Here is a 22,063-nt window from a genome sequence, read left to right as displayed (position 1 = left end):
AAGGGAAACTTGGCGGCATTACCAATGTAAGAATATTATTGAAAAGTATGGAAATTGATTGCAAAGGAAGCGTTTAGTAGGTAATGCTGTGAAATCCACTAAAGTTGTGAAAAAGCTCTGCATCACCACAAATAATTCGTGATTTGATAGAAAAGGGTATGCGAGATGTCACAATTATTATGTAAAACCTACTATAATAATAGTGCTTATTTATACTGCTCGCATAGAACTGAAAAGTTGGTAGGTACATAGGTACTGATTTTCTCTAATCACGATCAAATAAACTACGGGCTGAAAAATTCCCGGAGGGACGGGCCCAGCTTGTTAAATTTATTTTTTAAGCCCTTCCTATTGTGCAATCTTCACAAAGTACATGTTTACCTATTCGTTAAAACATTTTTAAAGCATGATATGTATGTTTTTCCAGCAGATTTTTTTCCGGTACACATGATAACTCAAAATTGTGATTTTTACACTTACGTCTCTTCGTTTTCGGGCCGACGATATGTGCATTTAATGTGCTCTTAAACCGTGATGGTTCTCGATTTTTTCAGAAAATAAATTCAAATTGTTCGAAAGAAAAACACGCGTTTATTTTTACATTATTTAAATTGGTGGTACAGCAGTTTATTTTATTTTAACTTAATATTGAAGTTCAGAGTCACTAGATGAAAAATAAAGTTGAAATAGTGAAAGGAAATTTCTATTTACAAGAGGGGGAAAAGAATGACAATTTTCAATTTCTCTACATTACAAAGACATTCGATTAAAATAAAGTTAGGTAGTTAAAAGATTGAAAAAGAAGGAGAGAGAGATAAGATGTGTAATAATGACTAGGGCCACACTATAGAGATCCTGGTTAATCCTTAATCCGTTAATCCAGTTGGATCAAGCAAGCTGATTGACTGATCCTAATCCAAAGTTTAAAATTAGCTCATCAGATCGCGTAATCCAATTAAAACAAAGTTTTATCTCGAAATATGGTCCTAATCAGAAATACAAGGTTCCTGATGCAGACTTGATATCTCTCTCTTTCCTCATGACAGATTCCAGGGTTTATATGCTTTTCCCGGAATGAAATTCCATGACTTTTCCAGAAGATTTCCATGAGTTTTCCAGAAAATTATGGGGGCGGAGGTACTTAAAAATCAGTAAAATTACCTCTTCATTTAAATGCAATATGCAGAACGGCAAGGAATATTAGGGGGAATGCGCCGCAGACCATTTTTCGGAAAACCTTGATATTTAATAAACATTTTTAATTTTTGACCGGGTGGCAAATTGCATGACTTTTCCAGGTTTTCTTTAATTTTTTTTTACGATTTTCCATGACTTTCCCAAGACTTTTTGGCCAATTTTTAGATTCCATGACTTTTCTAGTTTTTCCAGTCGCGTATAAACCCTGGTTCTCAATGTAGAGAAAAAATCAATAAAATTTACTGACGGACTGCCCAAAGTGAGGTGCCTAAAACGACACAGCAAAGTTCTCAGACAAAATTGGGGGTATATCAGAATAGAAAGGGAAATAAAGCTCAGTCAGTCCCTTTAAGGGCGATTTTGTTCAGCAAAACAAAATTGATATTTTAGCTTATAAGCTTGATTAACCCGCCACTGGTACAGTTATTTTATTTTGACACGATCAATACACTGTTAGATACAATCTACCATCGATCGCGGGTTAAGTGATGAGATGAAGAGAGAATCAAGTCCACGGAACGATAGGTAATTTAGGACAAAACCAATTGAAAGGGGGGGAAATAATGAATAATTGAAATCGGATAATTTTTACAGAAAATAAAAACTAAAGAAAGTATTACACAATTTTTCTTGCACAAAACAAACATCGAAAGAAAGAAAAAGAATAAATAGATCTAAACTAAAAATTTTACTAAAAGAAAAGTTGATAAAAACTAAGACAAAAAAGTTTAGAAGAAATCCGCCTCAGTTACTGAATAGGGATTTTTTCTTTTCAAAATCTGATTGGTGTAGTCAATTTTTTTTTCACTGAATGAACCAATCAAAAGCGTGAAAAAAAGTAACCACTATTCAGCCACAGAAGCGATTCCAGAAGAAAAATCAAAATAGAAAATCATAATTAATTAATTTTTTTTTTTTTTTTTTTTTTTTTTCAAAATCTGATTGGTGTAGTCAATTTTTTTTCACTGACTGAACCAATCAAAAGCGTGAAAAAAAGTAACCACTATTCAGCCACAGAAGCGATTCCAGAAGAAAAATCAAAATAGAAAATCATAATTAATTAATTACAGGACGAGTAATAATTTAAAATGAGCAATGATAATTATTGGTTAAATTTAATTTGTCTACATACAAGAGCGTACAAAAAAATGGTGCCCCTTCTCCCCAACTCTCTTTCCAAAGATTTTCTCGAGACAAAATTTGATCAATATATTTTCAGTTAAAAATTCCTTGCTTTAAAACAAGGTCTTGCATATTTTCATGAGTAGAAAAATAACCCAAGAATCAATTTCAAGCATTGCATAATTATATCTCTGTTATGGGTACTGTAATTAGATTTTAATATTTAGAATGCCACAAGAGGCAAAAACGCAGGAAGAAGAGTTGGGGGCAGGCACAAAAATGTATGTACAACACAAATTACATATTCAGTACAAGGGACAATATAGATTATCTAAATCCGCGACAAATATAACAAATAATATGAGTAGACTGCATGATCATCATAGGAGAAATAGTAGATATTAGTGTTAGAATTTAATTTTAAGGAGGAGAAAAAGAACTAAAATTTTATGGGTAGTGTTTTGTCCTTTTAATAATAATAAAAAAAAATCTATCATTTCTTTACACTGAGTACAAAAAATATCACGATTTTATTCATCTATTCACTGAAATCTCTCATCAGAATAACTACACAATTCGGTACCAGTTCATAAGCCACGACAGTGAAAAGTTGCTACAAAAAGGAGCTGTCACAAATGAGCAGTGACCAGTGTATAGGGTTAGGTTAAACACAAAAAGGAACTCTCTTTTTCACTGTTATGGCTTCTGAATAATTACCCAAACTTGAGGAATATGTACATACATCATATTATTATATTCTTCCATTGATTTATTCATTCTCAAAGCATTCACTACACGACACTTAGAAGACAAAAAGACACAGACACGAAAATTTGTATTCCTTATTGAAAAAATTCCCGAGGTAGGTTGCAGAAAAGCAATTCACTAACTTATGCTTAGTTTAGAAACGATCACTCCGTAATGGATGTCAGAAGTCAATTGTCCCCGACGGTCACCCATCCAGATACTAGCTACGCACACTGTTGCTTCACTTCAATGACCTGAAGAGCATTGGTGCTTTAGACTCTTTAGAGTTTCAAGGTTTCAACGTGTTATTGCCCCTGGATTATTAGATTTTATTTGAAGTCTTTAATAAATTCAATTAATTTAATCTAATCTAATTCCAATGGCAATAGACATAGACCATATTATAACGCAGATTTTTTATATGTATTAAGTCACAACTCATAGGACTTTTTCATTAAAACAGCAAATAGAAAATGAATTTTCGATCTTTCAAAGACACATTTTTGGAGTTTTAGATATGGATGTTTCACAACTTTTTACTTAGAATTCGACCTATTATTCATGATTTTTACCAAAAGACAACAGTTTTATAAAACAGCAAATAGAAAATGAATTTTCGATCTTTCAAAGACACATTTTTGGAGTTTTAGATATGGATGTTTCACAACTTTTTACTTAAAATTCGACCTATTATTCATGATTTTTACCAAAAGACAACAGTTTTGTTCTAATTTTAATCTTGGTTTTATTGATTTTTTCCATCTCTTAAATTGGAGGAACAATTCGCTTCCCATCCCATTACTCAGGTCACATATTCTACATTCAAGTACATCTGAATTACTTTCATTAACAAAATTATCCCATACGGCACACGATATAAACATCGAAACACTAACTCATCTTCCAACACATTGCTTCAATCAAACTACTATAGACAAATCCATTTAAATTATTATTTTTTTAATAGTAAAAAGTTATCGGCTAAAAAAAGTTACTACAAGGGGAAAAAAGACTTTGAATTTGAGTACATCTTAAATATTTTTATACATTAAAATTGCGGACATATCAAGGGCGGCAAAACTATTTACATTATTAGGGCGATTCACGTAATTTACACTAAGCTACGGTTACAGTCTCAAAGGCGTCTTGTAAATTCTATTATTTACAACAGAACTATTTGTAAATTCTATACATTTACATCAGGGCTTCTTGTAAATTCTAATATTTACAACGGGGCAAAATATTGACATCATACCTTCAGTGTGTCATCAAAATTATTTTAGGACAATTGAAAATATTCTACAGTGTGTATCAATTTATTTTAGAACATATTATGGAGTAAGTCTATCTGAAATAATATGTACAGGCTGTCAAACATTTTTCTATACACTTGAAAATCCTAACAAGCGATAAGGAAGTTGAAAAACACTAGAGGGGAACCACGATTTTCAAAAAATTCTCATGATTTCAACATGATTTTTCCAATTAATTGTTTGTAATTTTTGTGGAGAAAAAAGTTGGAAAATGTAATATTCCCAAGTTAGAAATCGGATACCCCCTCATTCATACTAACATTTCATATGTTACAAAATCACCTATTCACACTTCACATGTTACAAAACCACCTGTTCACACATTCATATGTTACAAAACCACCTGTTCACACATTCATATGTTACAAAACCACCTGTTCACACATTCATATGTTACAAAACCACCTGTTCACACATTCATATGTTACAAAACCACCTGTTCACACATTCATATGTTACAAAACCACCTGTTCACACATTCATATGTTACAAAACCACCTGTTCACACATTCATATGTTACAAAACCACCTGTTCACACATTCATATGTTACAAAACCACCTGTTCACACATTCATATGTTACAAAACCACCTGTTCACACTTCACATGTTACAAAACCACCTGTTCACCCTTCACATGTTACAAAACCACCTGTTCACACATTCATATGTTACAAAACCACCTGTTCACACTTCACATGTTACAAAACCACCTGTTCACACTTCACATGTTACAAAACCACCTGTTCACACTTCACATGTTACAAAACCACCTGTTCACACTTCACATGTTACAAAACCACCTGTTCACACTTCACATGTTACAAAACCACCTGTTCACACTTCACATGTTACAAAACCACCTGTTCACACTTCACATGTTACAAAACCACCTGTTCACACTTCACATGTTACAAAACCACCTGTTCACACTTCACATGTTACAAAACCACCTGTTCACACTTCACATGTTACAAAACCACCTGTTCACACTTCACATGTTACAAAACCACCTGTTCACACTTCACATGTTACAAAACCTCTTCACATTTCACATGTTACTCGATGGGTATCTTATCTTATTTATCCATTATTGACTTTAAAAATTCATAAAACCATTCAGAAATCGGGGGAAATTGAAAATACAGACCGGGACTGCAAAATGTAAACAAAGATTTCAATAATTTTCAGAAAATATCCACCAATGAGAGAAGAGTTTTGTCAGCTGACTAAACAAATTTGGTTAGTCAGTTGTTCGTGAACTGTCCTTCGACTTTGATATGTAAAAAGACCCAAACCTTCCTTCTATGTTATTCTTATTCTGAGAGGAGAACCCTGCCACCATAAATAAAGACTAAAAAAGAAAAAAAAAATACTGGCCTGAGTAAATCAAATGGGTGACGTCAAAGAAAACACTGGGTTAACTTTCAGTGGTAAGATCGGCCATTAGAGCATAGAGGTTTTTGCTCTCAGTTCTATGCGGTAAGTTGTCACTTGCTTCTATCTGCTCAATGCTTTTTGCTCTTTGCTCTCCACTCTGTTTTCAGCCTAAGTTAACACTAAAATATACCTACTTTCATATGATTCAGCCTCTGGGTAATATGTATAAGAACCAGGAACTTTTCTGTCCACCACTGTCCATGACGTAAGTAATCACTTGAATGAATGCTCCCTCCAATTACGTTATCATATGCTACATCAATGAAGTCATCACTTGCATCAATGCTACATCAATTACGTCATCACTTGCATCGATGCTACTACAATGAAGTCATCACTTGAATCAATGAAGTCATCACTTGTATCAATGAAGTCATCACTTGTATCAATCCTACATCAATGAAGTCATCAACTGATGCAACTCCTGTGACGTCATGACTCCTATTGACCAATGGGAAGTGAGCTCTTCAGTCTTAGGTGTACGAGAGAGGTGGTGCGAACGTCAAGGCTGAGTTCCGGTGACTGGTAGGGTTTTTTGTCTTGGCCAACACAAACACACGGGCAGTTTTTTTTTTCTTCACAGCAGACGACTGTGGTGTACAGGAATGAAATAGAGTGAGAAATAGGGGGAGGGAGAGAGAGAGAGAGAGAGAGAGAGAGAGAGAGAGAAATGGGGATAGGAATTGTGAGAGGGAGAGAGATAAGAAGAGGGAGAGATGAGGAGGTAGAAGGGAGTGAGAGAGAAAGGGAGGTGGGGATGAACACATCACAGCCTGAGAAAGAGAGAGGGGGGGGACACTTGATATCCGAATATGAGAGAGAGAAAGAGAGGAGACCTCCGCCACAATTAAAAAACATGGTAGCTACCAAGTACCATGTTAAAAAAACATGGTACCTAGGTATGTACTAAGTATCATGAAAAATCATACAGAAATTATCTGGATTCAATTATATACCTATTTCAAGGTTTCAAGGTAAAAATTCGCCAAAATTAACTGCACTATATAGGGGACACTTTACAATATAAAAATAATGATGGTTTCAGTTTTGGCGAGGAGATACAACTACAAAATCTGTCCACTACATTCAAATACAAAAGTATCTGTCCACTACATTCAAATACGAAAAAATCAAGGGTTCATTTTTTCCATGGTAAATTCGTATAACCTTAACCCATCATTTAAGGTAAGGGCCTCTACACCTAAGACCTAAGCCTCTGAATGGTCTTTTTGTGTATGGAGTTCAGCTAGTTGAAGGAAGGTTAGTAGTTCTTCCCCTATAGATTACATGAAGAGTACGCCACTGCTATTAAGTATTGAAGTTAGATAAGGAGAGTTTTTTTCTCTTCACAACTTACTGACAAACTTCTCTCTCTATTTTCCTCCCTCCCGCTCTCTCTCTCTCTCTCTTCGCATTTTCCATCATATTATTACTCCCTCATCTCTCTTTCTTTCCCTCCCGTTCTCTCTCTTTCTCTTTCCCTTCCGATCTCTCTTTCTCTCTCTCCCTCCCGTTCTCTCTCGCCTTCTCTTTTTTTTCTTCTCTCCCCCCTCTCCCCCCCCCTTCTTATCTCTTTTCCTACAATATGTGAAATGCACTCTGGTGTGTTATACTTATTTATGTATTATGTCTCATACACCGCCTGGTGGAAGAAAATGCATTTTCCTTTTTTTTAAGAAACCATTTTTTTACTCAGGTCCAGTTCAAATTTACTTTTGATCTTCCCGGTTCCCTTGAAAACCACGGGCCCAGCAGAAACCCTCCCTTTAGCCTCCTCTGGGATGCTTTCAATAAGCGTATGGAGATCTCTTACCCCAATACATATCAAAATCACCCCACCCGGCCCTATAAAGTTAGAATTGAGCCCCCATCCTGCCCTACAGTATAAAATATTTATGTAACACGTAATTTACACTAAGCTACGGTTACAGTCTCAAAGGCGTCTTGTAAATTCTATTATTTACAACAGAACTATTTGTAAATTCTATATATTTACATCAGGGCTTCTTGTAAATTCTAATATTTACAACGGGGCAAAATATTGACATCATACCTTCAGTGTGTCATCAAAATTATTTTAGGACAATTGAAAATATTCTACAGTGTGTATCAATTTATTTTAGAACATGTTATGGAGTAAGTCTATCTGAAATAATATGTACAAGCTGTCAAACATTTTTCTATACACTTGAAAATCCTAACAAGCGATAAGTAAGTTGAAAAACACTAGAGGGGAACCACGATTTTCAAAAAAATTCTCATGATTTCAACATGATTTTTCCAATTAATTGTTTGTAATTTTTGTGGAGAAAAAAGTTGGAAAACTGTAATATTCCCAAGTTAGAAATCGGATACCCCCTCATTCATACTAACATTTCATATGTTGCAAAATCACACTTCACATGTTACAAAACCACCTGTTCACACATTCATATGTTACAAAACCACCTGTTCACACTTCACATGTTACAAAACCTCCTGTTCACACATTCATATGTTACAAAACCACCTGTTCACACTTCACATGTTACAAAACCACCTGTTCACACTTCACATGTTACAAAACCACCTGTTCACACATTCATATGTTACAAAACCACCTGTTCACACTTCACATGTTACAAAACCTCTTCACATTTCACATGTTACAAAATTAAGGCTAGAGTTACAAAGTTTATAAATTACATAGGACATTTTAAATATTAATTGAGGAGGATACAAAATACATGTTACAACTTACAGAGGAGGGGAATTCGTCACAAATTAATAAGGAGGGGAGAGGGGGGGGGAATAGTTAAAAACTTTACCTAGCCCTAAACTTGCTGGCAAAATTGGCTCAGTTGGCTGTATACTAGTTGCGTACAGACGTTCTAGTTGCGTACCGGAAATTCAGGTATTCTATCAATTGGGGACCCAATATGTCCAATTTCTTTCAATTTAAAACTTAACTTTTTCAGATTTAAATTTAAAACTTAACAATGGCCAATAATAGACTAGTTATATGACATCATCATGACAATTGTCCATTGAAGAAGTTCAATAAAATTATTTTATATACAAAATAAATTGAAAATACTAACACCCCATTTTATGAACAAAAATTCTCGCTCTTAAGTCAGACTGAAGACAATTTTGTCCAATCAGATGTTTAAAATGGATGCTTCAGTGCGACTTGAAAGCCAGTATTTTGTTCATAAATATGGGTGTAAATCTGTAAATTTCTGTTCAATTCTTGCCAGCAAGTTCAGGTACCTATGTCTACTAGAATAAAAACTACATTGTATTATCATGCCCTATGTCTATGTACTGTCATACGGTGACATGTTTGGAATAACAAATAATGGTATTTGGCTACAACTATAGAAGTCACTGGCAGTAGAATATTGCGTGAGGCTAAATACAGGAGTGGAGCAGAGAGCTTGTACCAGATTTTACCAAAGAGAGTTTTCAGATAATCCTCAGTTCAAGAAATTCACACAAACACTAGTGGTTGGATGGATGTACGTATTTATATGGAAGAGCTCCTTCAGGAGAACCTCAGAAATCTCAGAATAAGAATAACATAGAAGGAAGGTTTAGGACCAAAACGAAAGACACTTTTCAAATCGAAGGTTATATATCAGCTGATTTGGTACCAGTGCCGGACCATGAATAATTTCCTGGGTAGGATGATTTTTACAGAAATTTTGAAACATTATTTCTGCTTTTTTTACGATACTTTTAACAACTTCTAAGTAAATTCGATGGGTATCTTATCTTATTTATCCATTATTGACTTTAAAAATTCATAAAACCATTCAGAAATCGGGGGAAATTGAAAATACAGACCGGGACTGCAAAATGTAAACAAAGATTTCAATAATTTTCAGAAAATATCCACCAATGAGAGAAGAGTTTTGTCAGCTGACTAAACAAATTTGGTTAGTCAGTTGTTCGTGAACTGTCCTTCGACTTTGATATGTAAAAAGACCCAAACCTTCCTTCTATGTTATTCTTATTCTGAGAGGAGAACCCTGCCACCATAAATAAAGACTAAAAAAGAAAAAAAAAATACTGGCCTGAGTAAATCAAATGGGTGACGTCAAAGAAAACACTGGGTTAACTTTCAGTGGTAAGATCGGCCATTAGAGCATAGAGGTTTTTGCTCTCAGTTCTATGCGGTAAGTTGTCACTTGCTTCTATCTGCTCAATGCTTTTTGCTCTTTGCTCTCCACTCTGTTTTCAGCCTAAGTTAACACTAAAATATACCTACTTTCATATGATTCAGCCTCTGGGTAATATGTATAAGAACCAGGAACTTTTCTGTCCACCACTGTCCATGACGTAAGTAATCACTTGAATGAATGCTCCCTCCAATTACGTTATCATATGCTACATCAATGAAGTCATCACTTGCATCAATGCTACATCAATTACGTCATCACTTGCATCGATGCTACTACAATGAAGTCATCACTTGAATCAATGAAGTCATCACTTGTATCAATGAAGTCATCACTTGTATCAATCCTACATCAATGAAGTCATCAACTGATGCAACTCCTGTGACGTCATGACTCCTATTGACCAATGGGAAGTGAGCTCTTCAGTCTTAGGTGTACGAGAGAGGTGGTGCGAACGTCAAGGCTGAGTTCCGGTGACTGGTAGGGTTTTTTGTCTTGGCCAACACAAACACACGGGCAGTTTTTTTTTTCTTCACAGCAGACGACTGTGGTGTACAGGAATGAAATAGAGTGAGAAATAGGGGGAGGGAGAGAGAGAGAGAGAGAGAGAGAGAGAGAGAGAGAAATGGGGATAGGAATTGTGAGAGGGAGAGAGATAAGAAGAGGGAGAGATGAGGAGGTAGAAGGGAGTGAGAGAGAAAGGGAGGTGGGGATGAACACATCACAGCCTGAGAAAGAGAGAGGGGGGAGACACTTGATATCCGAATATGAGAGAGAAAGAGAGGAGACCTCCGCCACAATTAAAAAACATGGTAGCTACCAAGTACCATGTTAAAATAAGTAACTATGTACCAAGTTAAAAAACATGGTAGCTACCAAGTAGCATGTTAAAATAAGTAACTATGTACCAAGTTAAAAAACATGGTAGCTACCAAGTAGCATGTTAAAATAAGCAACTATGTACCAAGTTAAAAAACATGGTAGCTACCAAGTACCATGTTAAAATAAGTAACTATGTACCGAGTTAAAAAAACATGGTACCTAGGTATGTACTAAGTATCATGAAAAATCATACAGAAATTATCTGGATTCAATTATATACCTTGTTCAAGGTTTCAAGGTAAAAATTCGCCAAAATTAACCGCACTTTAAGGAACACTTTACAGTATAAAAATAATTATGGTTTCAGTTTTGGCGAGGAGATACAACTACAAAATCTGTCCACTACATTCAAATACGAAAGTATCTGTCGACCAAATTCAAATACGAAAGTATCTGTCCACCAAATTCAAATACGAAAAAATCAAGGGTTCATTTTTTCCATGGTAAATTCGTATAACGTTAACCCATCATTTAAGGTAAGGGCCTCTACACCTAAACCTCGGAGTAATTTTTTTGTGTATGGAGTTAAGCTAGTTAGGCTTTTCCATGGTAGGCATTACTTCATTTCCTCTGATAAGTGGGGTCTATATGCCTTGAATATTTCATGATTGGGCGAGGCCTATTCTTTAGGTAGGCGGGACTTCATTTTCAGTTATGAGTGGGATTTCTGTTATATCTTAGGTAATATTTAGTAATCGGGCCGGGGCCTATTCCCCTGATGGGCGGGACCCAGGGGGCCCATTCCCTAGATGGGCGGGGGGCCTATTGGTTTCTCTCTCATATACACCGACGCTTACGTCGGCCGGCCGTATGTCATTCCCACTGGAGAGGGGAGGGGGGGAGTTCCGAAGGATGTGCTACGTTGGAGCTGTGAACAGAATGGTATAGTGGGGGGGGGACCCCGGAACATTATACATATTGAAAAAAAAAAAACATGAGATTCTTTTTTCCTAATTCAATGATTTTTGTTTCCTTTAAATCCTTCAACATTCTTGTGTCATAAGCACCGACCCCTATTTATCTAGATCTGAAGTATAGATTCCAATGGCCTCCAGATATACTACTAACTTTGGTTAGAAAATTTCCGCCCTGACTGAGATTTGAACCCAGCACCTCCGAGATGAGAGTCTCTTTACCACACGGCCACAGAGGTGAGCTTTTCTTTTTAAACTAGAAATCAAAAACTTCAAATCTCAATTTTCGAGCCAGCTCTTCTTGGAGAATAAAACATATTTTCCTACCCCACCGGGAATCGAACCCGGCACTTCCCTACATGCTAAACCAGTCATCATTGATCTAAAAGTACGTTTTCTTTCAAAAGGCAATCCTTGAAATTGAAATTATTTCTAATTCTAATTTTCAAACTTTTACAATGCGCGCGCACCTTACAGGCCAAAATTTAGTAAAAGATTTGTCGATCACCAAAAAAATATTAATGACAATTCCATTATTCCATTAAAGATTTAACACCGAAAAAAAAAAAAGTTGAAATATGTACAAAACATTCTCTAGAGAAGGTAAAAAGCAACGTTGAAAGCGATATATAGGAAAAACGGTGGTGGCTTTTGCAGGACATAAGATGACAAGGGGGTCTACCACTATTTGATTTTCAAACAATGAATTAATAAAAAAAAAAAAAAAAAAAAAAAAAATTTTTTAAACCTAAAAACCCTTTACTTAACTTAAAACACAGTTGAATTTAGGACCAAAATTTTCGGGGTAGATTTTTTTTTTTTTTTTTTTTTTTTGCTGGGATTATAATCAGCTTCTCAATTAATTTATTCATTTAACCTCACGAGACTGACTACACCCCGAAAATAGCCAGCACTTGCTGGCCCACACGGTCACCAACCACACACACCGTTGCTTACTTCAGTGATTGGTCGGGACTTTGGAATCTACTGTCTAACTTTGTTCAAATGGACGGACAAACACACACCTAGGTGCAAACAAACCATGCTAGTAGCTTGCTCGATAGAGAGAGGACGGGAAACAACTAGCAACTCTTCTCCGGGAACCAAAAATCAAAAAAACGAAGAAAAATATTTCCAAGCCAAAAGGGGGAATTGGAATTTTACGAGGAAAATGAATTTAAGTGAAACGGATAGGAGGGGGGAGGGAGTGAGAAATGAAAAGGAATTTTATTATGAAATTAGATTTATTTCAATCGAGGATTGGAAGAGAAAAAGTAAACTGGAAAATTAGATTTAAATAAATCGAGAAACAGTAGGCCAGAAGGGAGGTAATCCACATTAGCAGGAAAATTAGGGATAGATTCTGAAGAATCAGGGAATCAGATTTCAAACTGAGAAAAGGAGAGACGAAGGAAACTCGAGAAATTCCAATGAATTGTCAGAAAATTTGAATGAAGAAACAGAAGAGGTGGGAAAGAATACAAAATTCCAAGGATTTAGCAGGAATTAGATTTATTTTAAATTTAAACTCTGCGCCCATCTCAGATTCGGCTATTTGTAGATAGCTTTTGAAGAATGCAGAGAAGGCGAGGGAGAATTTGCGGGGGTTAAATAGAGCGAAAAAATATGTACAGTTCTGTTTTGCTTACACTATTTGAGTTAGAAGGGTAGAAATTATTTAAAAAGAGGGAAAATTTTAGTTGAAAAAGAAGAGATAAAGAGGGGGTTATTAGACTTTTGGGTTAGGGGTTAATTGAAGAGACATTTGGGGGAAAAAGGAAAAGGATAGGTAAATACGGAGCTCACAATTTTCAGTACTTTCTATCCCCTACTTTTTAACTTCTGTTTTTTACCACAACAGAAACAGACATCAAAAAATCAAAATTTGGTACTTATCTTTAGTAAGAAAAACTGCGTTTGGATTTTTAGTGGCAATCACATTAAGTACCTACATACTTTTAAATTTAAAACATTAAAACGTTCCTCCATTGCCATAGACCAATAAACAGATCTACAGTTCTAAAGGAAAAATTCAAGACAGTAAATGTTACTTCACTTCAATAATAATAATAAAAAAAAAAAGATTGAAAACACCTGTAGATTGTTAAAATGAGTACCATGTGATAAACAAAGACACTGTTTGAAATTTGGTATGTAGTTCACAAATGTGACAAGGATGCAACACAAAACGTTTGGTTAAAATAGGTGCTGCGGTTGGCGGTATTTTGACCGCTTTTTTGCTGCTTTCGACCGCTTTTTGGCGGTTTTCAGCTATATCGACTAAACGGTTACGTGAGAAATAATGAGTTTTATAGAATTATTTCTTACATTTACCAATGACAGTGGTAATTGTGAAAAATAACCGGTAATTTTTCACAATCACCAGATTTTCTACATTTACCGTAACATACATATTTTGTAAAGATAATTTCCATTTCCAACAAACTAGTTCTTGTCAACCCTTTAGGGTGAGATGAAAGTAAATGATAGCTCACCTTCAATATACAATTACTATTGACGAGTAGGTTGCCTGGCTTGATATCTCGATGTAGAATCCGGGCGGAGTGCAGATATTTCAGACCTGAGGGGAAAATGAAACATAAAGGGTTAAATTAACAACAAATACTCTTATATTTGGACAGCAGAAAAGAACCACCCACAAGGGAAATTGCCTTATGAATGGTTCTGTTCTGCTTAATGCTGTCCATTTATGAATTTAAGACATGATAAAGAGTTGTTTATTAGTCTCATCTTCAAAGGTATATTTTCCAGCCTAGTTGGCGTAGCATAGGAAGGTAGCGCGTCTGCTTGGAAAGCGCTAGATCGCGGATTTGAATACCGCCCTTTTTTTGTCGGTGGTGGGATTCGAACCCAGGACCTTCTGCATGTTGGCACACAAAAAAAAAAAAAAAAAAAAAAAAAAAAAAAAAATCATTAGAAATGAGAGAGAGAAAAAAAAGTGACTGAAAACCCCGTATTTTTTAGTAGGCAAGGCGGAAAAGGAGATTCCAAATTATAGGTTAGACTCAAAAATTAGCAAAGATAAAGGGTATGTATAAAAGGGTATAGGGGGAACGAAAAGTTAAAAAGAAAATTGAGGAAAAAATTAAAAAAAAGAGAGAAAAAAAAATCGAGAGAGAATCGTATACAGAACGTATATAAAAAGAATGTTCAATACCGTGTGTATGAGAGAAGGTTTTTGGTTGGGAGTCGTCGCGGGTTGGTTTCCTATAGGACGCATTACCTGGCGAAACTCTTGAAGGCGGCACTTTGCGGGTTAATGCAGAGGGGCACGCGGCTCGTGTTCAGCTGTTCCGCGATGAACTTGTGCATTTCCTCTGTAAGGGGGTGGGAGGGAGAGAGAACAACAATGGGTTAAATTTTGATACATATCTTTATAAATTAGGATAAAATGAAAAGTAGAAAAAAATCTAAGAAGTGAGAGCGACTCCAGATTATATTATGACAATAACTACTGCAAGATTCCTGATAACTTTGTGTAGTTTAGTGAACCTACATAGGTCCTATAAAAAAAATCAAACTTTTTGGAATGAAATTTTCGACCAAAAGATAAAAAAAGTATATGTTTACTAAATAGGATTGTTAGTTGACTAGGTGCCCCAAATTATTGGAATTCAATTCCCATACTTTATTCAATACCTCTTTCCTTTAACACTTAACTGATGAGGTGGGGTCTGAGACAGACCGTAACGAAAATTTATTACGGACTTACTTCACGGACCAATACTAAAAAGGACTTACTTATCACCTGTTGTACCGAAATCACTCACCTTTCACCTGTTGTACGGACGTTAGCTTTCGCTCCCACGTGTCGTCGAAAGGTTGGGGTGCACTCGGCTCAAAGTCCACCGTGTACTGTCTGCCTCCCCCTCCCCCCGGTATGGACAGGGTGGGGGGTGATGTAGGGGAAGGGGTGGTGTAGCAACACTTGCACATACACGAGTGAAACCGGAGTCTTCCCTCATCCAGATAGGGGTGACACAGGGCAGAGTTCACTGAGATACGTTTGGTCTGGGGGACAAGAGACAAGAATGGGTTAATATAATTTCCTGCCCCCTCATTGTACACAAAGATCCATAGATCCACTCAGTTCACGGTACGGTATCGATACTCCCCGCCCCCTCATTGTACACAGAGATCCACAGATCTCCCTCATCCAGATAGGGGTGACACAGGGCAGAGTTCACTGAGATACGTTTGGTCTGGGGGACAAGAGACAAGAATGGGTTAATATAATATTTCCTGCCCCCTCATTGTACACAAAGATCCATAGATCCACTCAGTTGACGGCACGGTATCGATACTCCACGCACCCTTATTGTACAAAAATCCATAGATCCACTCAGTTGACGGCACGGTATCGATACTCCCCGCCCCCTCATTGTACACAGAGATCCATAGATCTACTCAGTTGACGGCACGGTATCGATACTCCACGCCCCCTTATTGTACAAAAATCCATAGATCCACTCAGTTGACGGCACGGTATCGATACTCCTTGCCCCCTCATTGTACACTAAGATCCATAGATCCACTCAGTTCACGGCACGGTATCGATACTCCACGCCCCCTTATTGTACAAAAATCCATAGATCCACTCAGTTGAAGGCACTGTATCGATAATCCCCGCCCCCTCATTGTACACAGAGATCCATAGATCCACTCAGTTGACGGCACGGTATCGATACTCCCCGCCCCCTCATTGTACACAGAGATCCATAGATCCACTCAGTTCAAGGCACGGTATCGATACTCTCCACCCCCTCATTGATTCATAGATCCACTCAGTTAAGGGCAAGGAAATAAAAACAAAGCATTGTGCTATACTTACGGGATCAAAGTACAACATTTGTACAAGGAGATGCACTGCTTCCCCTGTGGCCTGAGATGAGAGGGAGTATAGAGAGGAGAGGGATTGGGATTTCCGCGTCTGTCGTAGCATATGACACTTGGCACCATCGCATGCATGACGCATTTCTTCTGGAGTAGGTGTGCCTGAAGATACAACAAAATATACGAGTTAGCTTGGAGGGTAGCCCGTCTCTGTGGCCGAGTGGTCAAGAGCACTCACTCTCAACCCCGAGATGCGAGGTTCAAATCCCGGCTATTGGGATTTTCGCGTCTGTCGTAGCATATGACACTTGGCACCATCGCATGCATGACGCATTTCTTCTGGAGTAGGTGTGCCTGAAGACATAACAAAATATACGAGTTAGCTTGGAGGGTAGCCCGTCTCTGTGGCCGAGTGGTCAAGAGCACTGACTCTCAACTCCGAGGTGCGGGGTTCAAATCCCGGGTAGGGCGGAAAAAGACTCGAACTCACAACCAAGCGCTTATCAGGCAGACGCGTTATCCTTGAAGCTGACTAGACTGGCTGAGCAGCGAGGTACCTCGTACTTCTCTTTCATTACAATATTACAAACAACTTGAAGGGCTTCCTTCTACTTGATCTTTCTTCTTCTTCTTCTCCTTCTCTTTCTTCTCCTTTTCTCAATTCAAATTATAATTTCATTCTGATAGGGTTTCCTTTTTCTCTCTCTCTCTCCTATCCGTGGTACTTTATTATTTTCTATCTGTGTACTTTTCTCTATAGAAATTTTTTCAGGAAACAAAGATAATTTCATGTAGATAAAGAATGCAATTACGAGTATGTATTGTACTTTCTACAGCTTCTCTCTTTCTCTCGTTTTATTCTCTTTTCTTTCCTTCTTCGTAGGTACATCAATTTTTTTAATTATTCCTATTATTATTGCCAATGCATTATTTTACATCCTTTTTCTCTGTATATTACTAATATTATTTGGAATAAAGCGAAACGGAGCCAGCCTGGTTAGCTTGGGAGGGTAGAGCGTCTGCCTTGTTGGCGCTAGGTCGCGGGTTCGCTGCCCGCCCGGGACGGATTTTAACCTCGACAGATAAAGAGATAAGGTTCGTTCTCGGAACGGCTGACATTTCCCTATTCTGTCTCACTTCTCTCTTCGATTTCAGGACGAAAAAACCTTTGTTATTACCGTTACAGTTTGTTGTTATAGAAGAAACAAACCCATTAAAAAAGTATTCTTTCCACTCCCTCGTTTAAAAAAAGCACACAACATAATTCTGTACCTATGTAGGTAAGTACGGTACCTATCTCAATTAATCATTCACCATCGAAGGGACCCTTCAAGTTACAGAAAAGAAGAGAAGGGGAGGAAGAGAGAGAGAAGAAGAGAGGAGAGCGAGAGAGCAAGTGAGACGCGAGAATTTACATCCATGTGAAAAAATTACCAACGATGAGAACACAAATCTTTTTTGTCCGATTTATGTTATGATATGGGTTGGCATTGGATTGACGACCGAAAGAACAGCGCAGCGGTTCAAATCCGAGCAATGACATAAAGTCAAGAAAAAGGAATTCTGATTGTGTTACGTAAGCATAAATGTTTGTCATTGTCACAGAATTTTCTCCACTTAATACAGTACGCTAAATTTTATAACTACACTTTGATCTTAGGCAAAAAGCCCACTCTCGAGCCCACTCATACCCAAAAAGCCCAAACTGAGGCTTAGGTTTAGGGGCAACTGCCCCAAGAGATGGGTTAAGCTTATATGAAATTTTATGACTTCATTTGGACTCGAACCACCAATCTCCAGATCCAGAGTCCACCGTGATAACCACTACACCACTGAGGTAGATCAGTAGTGACATCAAATAATTAAGTTAAATGTACATGTTACGGTAAATGTAGAAAATTGGTACTTTTGAAAAATTACCGGTGATTCTTCACAATTACCAAACGTGCTGGTAAATGTAATAAATTTTTCTAAATTTCTTACTTTTACCGCGGAAAATTTCTAACCAGACTTTTCCGTTCTTGGATAGGCATGGATGTAAAAGAATGTGCCTTGAAGTAATGCGAAAGCGGTACCGAGGTACAGTCTTCTTTAATAATAATAAAAAAAAAGAAGAAGCTTGGGGGGTAGCGCGCCCGCCTTGTAAACACTAGATTACGGGTTTGATTCCCGACCGGGTTGAACTTTAACCTATCCTGTCTTCCTTCTCTTAGCTTTCGGGGCGATAAGACCTCAGCAGTTATAAACAGATAAGGTTTGTTCTCTCGAGGCTAGCTTTTTCCTATCCTGACCTTCTTTCTCTCTTCGATTTCGGGACGATGAGTTACTCGTACACTTCCCTATATTAAAACTCTTTACTTCCCCCTTTTTTTTAGTAATGCCAATTATCTTACCGAGCAAGTCAGTAATGAGGCCCAGTTGTTGCACAGGACTCTGTGCCTGGAACAGAATCCTCCGGCCCAGCAGTTCGGCAAATATGCACCCGACAGACCACACATCTACCGCGGCTGAATAGTGCCGGGCCCCCATTAGGATCTCGGGAGCTCGGTAGTACTGGGTGACCACCTCCTGGGTCATGGCCTTGTTAGGGTCCGGCTCTTCAACACGGGCTAGACCGAAATCACAGATCTGTAGGAGGGAGAGGGAGAACATTCATATTAGTCCACGGTATTCGCTTGGGGGCACGGTTGGTCCAGTGGTAACGCGCTTCCTTGCCATGTTGTACTCGTTTTCGAATCCCATCATCGACAAAAATTTGTACTCGTTTTTCGATTGCAAATATTTCAACGGGTTACTTTCTGCTATTCTCGTGTTGACCCAACACCTAAATGGGGAGTATTGTGCCTCTTCTCGCCCATCTGATGAGAGGCATACTACGGGATGGGCATGCTACGACACAGACCACATGCGTCCAATGTAGCAGTTGTTTCATTGCTACGAAATAAAAACGGCGGTGAAACACTCATCTTTTAAAAACTTAAAAAAAAAGATGGAGGTGCTTGAATAGAGTAAACAGAATTTGTTAGTGAGGGGAAAGAAGCTTCTGCGGACAGAAAACGAATAGGAGAAAAATCTCGTTGAAAATACTAACTTATTCAAATATTTCAAGTCTTAAATTAATCGCTTAATGCAGAAAGGGACCTCGTTCACAAATTAATGAACATTTTCGGAAAAACTTTAGAGGTAATTATAAACAAATTCAACCCTAGAAGTGCAACTTTCGGGATTTGAACCTGGATTTTTACAACACCATTGAGAATTGGCCATGGGCCCTTCCTTATCTCTAGAAGGAAACGGAACTTCAAAAATTCCAAGCCGTTCAAAAGTCACAAGGGTTCGCTAGGACTTCTGAGCCCTGCTGTATAATCCATATTGTAGAATATTCATATAGAGGATGTACAGTACACTGTTATATGTTTCATAGTGAGGATAACACACGACACTTGTGTGAACTTCCTCCTATCCGATGAAACCTAATCTCTAATTCTCTACTCCTGCCCTACCCACTATAAACCGGACTAAAAATATCAATAGAGATCGCGAGAATTTACATCCTTGTGAAAAAAATTACCAACGATGAGACCACAAATCTTTTTTGTCCGATTTCTGTTATGATATGGGTTGGCATTGGATTGACAACCGAAAGAACAGCGCAGCGGTTCAAATCCGAGCAATGACATAAAGTCAAGAAAAAGGAATTCTGATTGTGTTACGTAAGCATAAATGTTTGTCATTGTCACAGAATTTTCTCCACTTAATACAGTACGCTAAATTTTATAACTACACTTTGATCTTAGGCAAAAAGCCCACTCTCGAGCCCACTCATACCCAAAAAGCCCAAACTGAGGCTTAGGTTTAGGGGCAACTGCCCCAAGAGATGGGTTAAGCTTATATGAAATTTTATGACTTCATTTGGACTCGAACCACCAATCTCCAGATCCAGAGTCCACCGTGATAACCACTACACCACTGAGGTAGATCAGTAGTGACATCAAATAATTAAGTTAAATGTACATGTTACGGTAAATGTAGAAAATTGGTACTTTTGAAAAATTACCGGTGATTCTTCACAATTACCAAACGTGCTGGTAAATGTAATAAATTTTTCTAAATTTCTTACTTTTACCGGTAATTCTTTAAAATCGCCAATGCTCAGTGGTAAACGTAGAAAATAAAGATTTCTAATGCTCTTTTGAAATTCAAATTACCATATTTGGAACCCCTTTCTTTTAAATTGCAAAATAATATTTCAGTTCTTCGAAATATGCATAAAACCTAACACTTTGGTCACCTTTATCCAGGGGACAAATGAGTTTTTCCGTATCCCCAACTTTCATGACAACAAACTTTTTTATTAGATCGTGTTCTAAAGGTGTTTTACCAACTATTTTAGACTTACCTACTTTCATTCACATTCTTTATCAAACTTTGGTACTTATCTTTAGTAAGAAAAACTGCGTTTGGATTTTTAGTGGCAATCACATTTAGTACCTACATACTTTTAAAAATTAAAAACATTAAAACGTTCCTCCATTGCCATAGCCCAATAAACAGATCTACAGTTTCTAAAGGAAAAATTCAAGACAGGTAAATGTTACTTCACTTCATCATAATAATAATAGAAAAAAAAAGGATTGAAAAGACACCTGTAGAATGTGTTAAAATGAGTACCATGTGATAAACAAGACACTGGTGCCACGGCTAAGTGTCTATCGTTCCTGATTGATTTCCTACCATGTTACCAAGGCACCTCGGGTAATTGTGAAGAAATAAGCGGCGAGTAAATGTGAGAAAATAATGAGTTTTATAGAAGTTATTTCTTACTTTACTCAATGACCAGTGGTAATGTGAAAAATAACCGGTAATTTTTCACAATGCACCAGATTTTCTACACATTTACCGTAACACTGTTACAGTTTGTTTGTAAAGATAATTTCCATTTCCAACCCAAACTAGGTTCTTTGTCAACCCTTTAGGGTGAGATGAAAGTAAATGATAGCTTCACCTTCGACGAGTAGGTTGCCTGATACATTACTAGTTGACGAGTAGGTTGCCTGGCTTGATATCCGTCGATGGTAGAATCCGGGCGAGTGGCAGATATTTCAGACCTGAGGGACAAATGAAACATAAAGAAGCGGTTAAATTACACAGAACAATACTCTTATATGTTGGACGAGCAGCGAAGAAGAACCACCCACAAGGGAAATGTGCCTTAGAATGTTCTGTTCTGGCTTAATGCTGTCCATTCTTGAATTTAAGACATGATAAAGAGTTGTTTAATTAGTCTTCATTCTTCGAAGAGGTTATATTTTCCAGGCCCTAGTTGCCGTGAGCATAGGAAGGTAGCGCGTGTGCTTGCGAAAGGAGAGAGCCTAGATCGCGGATTTGAATACCGCCGCTTTGTTTTGTCGGGGTGGTGGGATCGAACCCAG

The 22,063-nt window shown here is 37.4% G+C and overlaps 1 protein-coding gene across 1 annotated transcript; it reads right to left on the bottom strand.

Moving 5' to 3' along the window:
- Window positions 1–10,025: 10,025 nt before the first annotated feature.
- Window positions 10,026–21,739, bottom strand: LOC103512441 (serine/threonine-protein kinase NLK-like; the record flags this gene model as incomplete). The annotated part of the gene is given in 7 exon segments (XM_008477204.3): window positions 10,026–11,700; window positions 11,703–11,731; window positions 15,022–15,115; window positions 15,569–15,809; window positions 16,630–16,793; window positions 19,025–19,259; window positions 21,637–21,739. Coding segments are annotated over 7 exon segments (910 nt in total), but the record flags the coding sequence as incomplete, so codon positions are not given.
- Between the last annotated feature and the right edge of the window lie 324 nt (window positions 21,740–22,063).

Source organism: Diaphorina citri, unplaced genomic scaffold (genome assembly GCF_000475195.1).
Source record: "Diaphorina citri unplaced genomic scaffold, Diaci psyllid genome assembly version 1.1 scaffold838, whole genome shotgun sequence".
In the NCBI taxonomy this organism is placed as follows: domain Eukaryota; kingdom Metazoa; phylum Arthropoda; class Insecta; order Hemiptera; family Psyllidae; genus Diaphorina; species Diaphorina citri.
Note: the sequence above shows the minus strand (reverse complement) of the source record. Positions and strands in the feature narration are given on the sequence as shown.